The 8,550-nt window shown below is 38.6% G+C and overlaps 1 protein-coding gene across 1 annotated transcript; it reads left to right on the top strand.

Annotated features, from left to right (window-relative positions):
* Positions 1 to 517: 517 nt before the first annotated feature.
* LOC125145372 (zinc finger protein 503-like) lies at positions 518 to 1,570 on the top strand. Its single transcript, XM_047817827.1, has one exon. The coding sequence runs from the start codon at positions 519 to 521 to the stop codon at positions 1,293 to 1,295; it is 777 nt and encodes a 258-aa protein (XP_047673783.1). The 5' UTR covers position 518; the 3' UTR covers positions 1,296 to 1,570.
* Positions 1,571 to 8,550: the final 6,980 nt, after the last annotated feature.

Consider the following 8,550-nt stretch of genomic DNA (forward strand, 5'->3'; position numbering starts at 1 on the left):
TGTTAATAAATGTTACTGAATTTAGGGTGCACTTATTTTTTCCTTCACTCGGTCCTGAAGCTTATTACATTTTTTGGGATTGATTAGAAATTCAGTGGAAATGGTTTACTTTTTGGTGACACCAGAGGTTAGTGGTTTGTTATAGAGTGGTGAGAATTACACAAATAGTATTTTGGCTCTCTCATGTAATGCTGGAATGAGGTTGGAAAACTCACATTAGTTGAACACCAGTTCATCACAGGGCAACAGACACACATTTACACATTCATTCACCCTCCGGGGCAATTCAGCTGGCATGAATTTACAGCACAAGAATTCTGGAGAACCTAAAGGAAGTCCAATAGTCAGTACCTTATGGAGCTGTATGTGGGGCTGTGAGTGTCAGAGCTACTCAATGTATCACTGTGTTTACCAGTTATATAATGATATGATGAATACATATTCATAATAATGTGTGATATTTTTCTGCAGAAACCCTGAAAAGGGTAAAATCATTAGGATACCAAATGATCGGCAACATGAGAGTTTACTCCAAATCGGCAGAGAGGAAAGATTCTGTCCCTTCACTCGACGATCGGTGCGTGTCGAGGACGCAGAGTGCCACCTGCAGACCGCTTGCTGTATGCTCTCCTAAAATTCAGGATGAAGATGAGAAGAACATCAGAGATGGCAGTAAAAGTTCAGGTGAAACCTCTGAGACCATCAGAAATAGAAATTCAGAGATAAATGACAAACATGAATCTAAGACATCATGGACTGAGACATCATCAGTGGTGTGTTCCAGTTCTTCCAGCCTCGGATTGGGTGTTCCTCCATTTTCTACGTTTCCTCTTCCGCCGTTTCCGACAAGCTGTGCGAGTTTCCCTCAGCCGCTTCTGCCTGCATTGAACAATAAACCAGGGACCTCCATCATTTCCACTGTTCCGTGTGGAGACCCGTACTGTCTCGGCTATCACTGTGCTGCGTCTCTTAAATCCACGTTTCCTCTTCTGTATCCTTCTCACTCCATTCCTTCTTCCTCCACATCTGCAATTACAATATTTCCACATGGCTTCATGCACAATCATGAACTCCACTCAAGTTTTTTAAACAGCGTTTCAACAGACTCTTCTGAGCCCAGTTTCCCCCCCTCACTGGGGTACATAGCCTCGACTCTCAGGACCCCACATCACACACTCGGACATGGCGCTCGGTACCATCCGTACTTCAAAAACCCTTCACCAGCACCTTCAAATCCATATTATTCTCTACATGGACTCGCACTTTATGGACAAAGGCTTCATCTAGCACCTTAAAGGTTTTGTGTAGAACCACACAATAGTGGGTCCATTTATTCATTTCTTAATGAGAAGTTACAAAAAGCTTTAATCAGAATCTGATTTTTAATAGAAATTTAATAATAAACAAAATCTATATAACAATATTATATACAATTTCATTAATGTTATAGTATTTTGTCTTCTGTTCTTCTTTGAGGACTTGATCATGACAAACAGAAATAAGAACAGAGACTGAGAAAAATAACAAGTGTCACAAGTGGAAATTTAGAAGTTAATTGCAAAAAAAAAAACAAAAAACATCTCTCTCTCTCTCTCTCTCTCTCTCTCTCTCACACACACACACACACACACACACACACACACACACACACACACACACACACACACACACACACACACACACACACACACACACACACACAAAATTCACGTATATTAATCACAATGAACCCTAAATGATTATTTTACTTCTTGCAGATTTAGTCCAGGGTTTTTATAACTTTATTGTAAATGAGCAAATTCACTTAAACAGAAAAAGATAAAATAATCTTTATTTTAAGATTTATGTTGTTATTTAATAATTTCAATTTTGTAATCAATGAATTCCACTGTTGATATATATAAAAGTTCAAAGTTACAATTTCATTGAATTTGCATTTCTACAGTTTGAACAAGCTGAAAAACAAACAAACAACCAAACAAATAAATAATGTATCAGCCAATCACAGCTGATTCCCACATACATTTTCATTTTTAACATCTTAACGATGTTCTCATTAAAGTTGAGTCAGTTTTACTGCAGTGTGACGTCTGTGCTGAGCTGAACACGTGTGAAGAGCTGTTAAATAACTGAACTGTTTAGAAACGTGTGAAACCGACTGTGTCTATAATAAATAATAAATAATCAATATGACAGAATTACAAAAGCTCGACCTTCTCTGGATGAACAAAACATTACAAAACTTAACAAATATACATAAAATAACACATGACAACTGTGCTGTAACTGAACCAGTGTTAATGTATTCACTGATACCTCTAAGCACTTTTGTACGTCGCACTGGACGTCTGGCAATTTAATGTAAATATGATTCGACACATTAAAAAACTTTTTATTAATTGTACAACATTAAAATTTGTGATGAAATTTACAAACTATAAAATTTCATTAACAGATCTTTGTTGTCCAGTTGGTCTTCTGTTTCTTCTCCTTCTAGATGAAGCTCTTTGAAACTCTAACTGATCATCATGTGGTCTTGCTCTTTGTCTGATTGTGTGTATTAGAGTCTAATCTGGATTGTTTCCCGTCTATGTGGGTGCCGAGGAACACGGTGTGGAGCGCTCGTGTAACAGAACGCCTGATGATCAACTGTACCATATACAGTGAGCCAAACTGCTGGAACAACATCGCAGTGTCATGGTGTAAACTTGACATGAATAAAGAATGCATATATTTAACTCACTCCACTCACACATCAACAGTATGGAGGAACATCAGTGAGAGTAAAAGAGTGTTACTCCTGATTTTCTGGGAAATATCTCTTCAGGATTCTGGACTTTACAGATGTATTATACTGTCACCTGTACACACTATGAGCCATGCCATTAATGTCAATGTGACAGGTAAACACATAGATGTCTATATATAGTGTGAGTATGTGTGTGTGTGTGTGAGTGTGTGTGTGTGTGTGTGTGTGTGTATCTCTGTGTGTGTATCTGTGTGTGTGTACTGTATGTCTGAGAGTGTGTGTGTGTGTGTGTGTGTGTGTGTGTGTGTGTTGATGTATAAACACAAAGCAGCTGAATTCAGTCATGTTTTCTAACACAACTATAATGTTTGCTCTAAGTTCAGACCCTAAAGCAGTAAAAATCCTTCCACTGATGATGTGAAACTTTTTCAGATATTCACATAGACTATAATGCTGTAAGCACTGAGACCATTACAGAAGGTAAGGGGGGCACTTACTTTTACACTTCACTGTACAGACACAATTTAATCTGATCTAAAAGTCTGACTTCCTGTACAGGTTCTCCTGTGACTCCAGTGACAGGTAAATATCTGAGTTAAAAATGATACTGTTACATTTCTTTTCCTTTTATCTGAATCTGATCTATTTACTCTTTATCTGATCTATTTATCTTTATCTGATCTATTTATCTTTATCTGATCTATTTTTTCTTTATCTGATCTATTTATCTGTATCTGATCTATTTATCTGTATCTGATCAGATATAACAAACACACACCTGAGTAGTGAGAAGTGGTTGTATGTGATCTACTTCAGTGTGTTTGTAGTCGCTCTGATCCTCGCTGTTCCACTCATGTGTCGAGGTTAACACACACGCTCACACACACACACACACACACTCACACAGACACACACACACACAGACACATAGACACACACACAGAAGGACACAGACACACACACACACACACACACACACACACACACACACACACACACACACACACACACACACACACACACACACACACAGAGACACACACACACACACACAGACACTCTCTCTCTCTCTCTCTCTCTCTCTCTCTCTCTCTCTCTCTCTCTCTCTCTCTCACACACACACACACGCTCACTATATACAGATAAATGCATTATTATATAACTCTATATTTTATATATAGTTTATTATATAACTCTATATTTAATTCCCTGCATCAGGTTTAAAGAAGTTTCTGGAGGACGAGGTAATAAACAGGAAGTTGTTTGTTTTGCTGTTTCCTGTTGGACAAGTAGACACACTGTTAATGTGTGTGTGTGTGTGTGTGTGTGTGTGTGTGTGTGTGTGTGTGTGTGTGTACTGCAGGATACCATGACAACTGTGATTTATGAAGAGGCAGAAAGGTCCAGTGTTCAGGATTAACACAAATCTACAGTGAGGAAATCTCCAGGATTTATTTTCATTAGTTTTATGTTGTTTAGAACGTCAACATGAAGTTAATTAAAGTCTAACGATGTTCTTTGTCTTCACACATCAGATTCATGCGAAGGGATTCAGCCTGTGTGTTAGCGTTAGCATGCTAATGCTGCTGATCAGAACATGGAGTTTAAACAGTGCGATGTTTGAATGTGTTACATGTTTTTTTAATGTTAAACTTCAGATAATCTCATTCTAAATGTTTATTATAAACGTTATGTTGTCACTTCTAGAACTTTTCCACCATTTGTTATGACAAATTATTAAATAAAGTCTTTCTGAAATTATGCAAAAGAATAAAAAAGTGTTGAGTCGATGAGTGAAGTGTCGCTTTGTGCCACTGCAGATAATGTGCTTTAACGTGTAGGCAGCAAAGGGAGGATGTGGTGTTAGTGCACTTAGTTCAGGTCAACATGCAGGGTGCTGAGAGACCAGACAGACAGTGTAGTGAGTTTTTTTGTGATAGTTGTGAGAGAAATACACAATTTATTTCCATAAACTGTGTAGTCAGCCGTTCTCCCTCCCATCTGCACCGTGTGAATTGTGAACGCAGGCAGGTCAGTGAGTTACAGGGCGCTCCGTGTCTCCGTCCAGTTTAGGCTAGTAACTAATAGGCCTATGCCTCTGCATTTAACCCATCCAAAGTGCGTGCACGCACACACACACACACACACACACACACACACACACACACACATTAGGCCACGACTTCCCCATAGAATAGTTAATTCTATTTAAAATAGATAGTTTATATAGAATTAAGTTAGCATCCATGAAGACACTCCAGAATCCATGGTGTCTCTCAGGATTTTTTCCTCCATGCGCCGCTGGTTTTCCTGCTGCAGTTCTGCGCAGTGTTTTACACATAGCTCTGCCCTATGGCATGCTCGCTCCTTCAGCTTCCTCACCAGTTTGGGGTTCAGGTTGCTCTGCCTCCATGTTTCCTCGCACGGCGGCCACGTCTAGTGAAGTGTGTTAGTCATTATCCAATGGGTCTTTCCCTAACATCTGGCATCTTATGCAAAAGAACGGCACCTAAGCCATAAGGAGAAGCATCGCATGATAAAATCACATCCTTCTGGGGGTCATAATGGACTAGAACTTGTTTTTTTGCAGCATCTTGTGCACTGGGACTAAAACAGTAGACAACTTGGGCAAAAATTTGTTATAGTTGAAGGCCCAAATAGGCCTTCAACTCAGTCACAGTCTTTGGCGAGCGAGCATTTTGAATAGCAGTCACTTTTTCGGGTACTGGATGTAGGCCAGTCCCATCTACTTTATGACCCAAGAACATTACCTCTTTTTACATTAAAGTACATTTACTCCGTTTCAAACGCAGTCCTGCTTCCTGCAACCTTCTCAATACCCTGGCCAGCATTTCGAGATGCTCCCCATCATTGCGACCGGTCACCAAGATGTCATCCAGGAAAACTGCCACATAAGGAATACCTTGCAGTACTCCCTCCATGGTCCTTTGGAAGATAGCAGGACTAGAAGAAACTCCAAAGGATAAAACACGGTAAGTAAACAACCCCTTATGGGTATTCACTGTGACATATTTCTTGGACTCTGCATCTAATGCAATCTGATGGTAAGCGTGACTCATATCCAGTTTGGTGAACTTCTGCCCTCCTGACAATGTTACAAACAGATCATCTAATCGAGGGATGGGGTACTGGTCCAACTTTGAAACTCGATTTACTGATAGCTTGTAATCACCACACAGCCGTACTGTGTTATCAGGCTTTAAAATGGGCACTAAAGCTGCAGCCCATTTAGAATGTTTAACAGGTTATATGATGTTTTCTCTTAACAGCCGTTCTATTTGCTTTCATTGGAAACAAAAACAAACAAAGATAATAGAAATTAACAAATAACAAAAATTAAGAAATCACAGCAATGGAAATAATACTTGTACTTATGGTAAAGTCCAGACATAATGCAAGAAATGTCCCATATGACCTGGCACATCAGTCTCTTCTACAATGATCGTACATCCTCATTAATACCATAGCATGAGTTGAGGTACACGAAGTGCAGTCCATAAACCAAAATCCTTCTACAAAAGGAAATACAAACATTCAGAAAAACCCACTCATAAAATGTTGTGAAAGACAAACCATTGCCTCAGAACTACATTCCACACATACACTTTAGTTATGAAAAGGTAGAACTATACAGAATTAATCATTCAGTGGTTACATTCAAACATTTACTTACAATTGAGCAGCAAACAATTAAGTTTCTCAACCAGGATTGTCTCTCAGGGCAGAGAAGGAACACAAGGCACACCATGCTGTCCTCTCTCTTACCCTACTGCTTTCTCACCTTTTATCACACCCAGGGAGCACCTAGAACCCCCTGGTGGTCAGGATGAAAAACTACAAACCTTGAAACCTTGTACAGTTCATGACACTGTCACAATACATACACCCTCACACATACACATCACTCAAACATACATTCACGCACACACACATACACACTCACACACACATGCATGTACACACACTCAATCTCACACACACACACACACACACACACACACACACACACACACACACACACACACACACACACACACACACACACACACACTCACAGATAAATTCACACACACACACACACACACACACACACACACACACACACACACACACACACACACGCACACATACACCCTCAAACATAAATGCACACACAAGCACACACATTCACGCACACATATACACATTTACGCACACACACACATTCACACACGCTAACACTAGCAACATTAAGCTAACAACAGAATTTTTTAATTGTCTTTACAGACAAATACATTAGTAAATTATCTGAGTAAGTAAAATAAAAACAAATAACTACAATATTCTAAACACCAGGAGTGATGTTACTGATGCTCAGAGACACACAGATAACTTTATAAAATAGCTGTTAACTAAATTAGCTTCAAACTATTTATCAGTGAAAAAGCCAAATAATTTACTTTTATATAGAAATGTATCACCAATTAAAGTTAGAAATTAGAGACAGAACTTAACCAAAATGCTAAAAATTAACAGCAATGGCAGTTTTAATGATTCTATTATCAAAAATTCTTCTTTTTTTTTTTGATTATCAAAATCCGAGGCTTTTCGGTCGAGTCGGATCTTTGAATCGACTCTACGAATCGGCTCTTTGATTCGGCTCTTATAGACTCGTGAAGCAGGGCGTGTGTTCGGAGTGTATTTTGTGATTCTGCTTATATAATATTTTCGTTATTAACGAATGTGTTTAGTGTGTTATTAATTAAACTGCAAATATTACAACAGTCTTAATTGCAGATTTTATTTTAATTTGTTGTTTTCTAAATGAGAAATATATTCACTTAACCAAAATAAGACACTTATAAAGAATTTTTTTTATTTCATTTATTTATTTCTGAAACAAAAATATGTACATAATACAAAAATGTATTTAAATTTGATTGAATTTACTTCACTACTTTTGAGTTATCACATTATTAAAGAACATTAAATAACATCATATAAATGTTAATAAAATAAAAATAAATATTTTCTGGATATGTAAACATAAACTCAACTCAATTAAATTTTAAAAAAGGAGAGAGAGAGAGAGAGAGAGAGAGAGAGAGAGAGAGAGAGAGAGAGAGAGAGAGAGAGAGAGATGTGTGTATTAACAATGACCTGGACAGTTGGAGGTTGAGGTCAAAGCACAGGGTCAAACACACAGAGCTTTAATAAACTCTACATCTGTCATCTCTCAGCTCTAAGTGGGAAATCAGTGTGACATGCTGTTAGAGGAAAATAATCAACTTCAGTTTAATAACAGTAACTCTTCATTACTCACCCCATCACTCAGTGTTTTAGTGTTTTACTGTTTAATACTAACACGCACACACACACACACACACACACACACACACACACACACACACACACACACACACACACACACACACACACACACACACACACACACACACAGTGTTATTTGCTCTCTGTAATAAATTCACCGGATGTGTGTAACGGCCCTGAGCTAACCTCAGCTCAAAAAGAAGGTGTAGTGAAGTTAGAGAGAGAGAGAGAGAGAGAGAGAGAGAGAGAGAGAGAGAGAGAGAGAGAGAGTGACAGAGAGAGACAGAGACAGAGAGAGAGACGGAGAGAGAGAGACGAAGAGAGAGAGAGAAACAGAGACAGAAAGACAGAGAGAGAGAGAGAGACAAAGACGAAGAGAGTAAAGTTTCTGACTAAAGATAATGGCGATCCTGATCATCAGTAGTCTGTTAATCCTGGTCCTGCTCGGTGTTCGTACAGACGGTGAGTTT

Source organism: Tachysurus fulvidraco, chromosome 8, assembly GCF_022655615.1.
Source record: "Tachysurus fulvidraco isolate hzauxx_2018 chromosome 8, HZAU_PFXX_2.0, whole genome shotgun sequence".
Lineage (NCBI taxonomy): Eukaryota > Metazoa > Chordata > Actinopteri > Siluriformes > Bagridae > Tachysurus > Tachysurus fulvidraco.

Excerpts from the sequence above, each read along its gene's own strand:
- LOC125145372 (XM_047817827.1), top strand. The coding sequence starts at position 519 with ATGAGAGTTTACTCCAAATCGGCAGAGAGGAAAGATTCTGTCCCTTCA.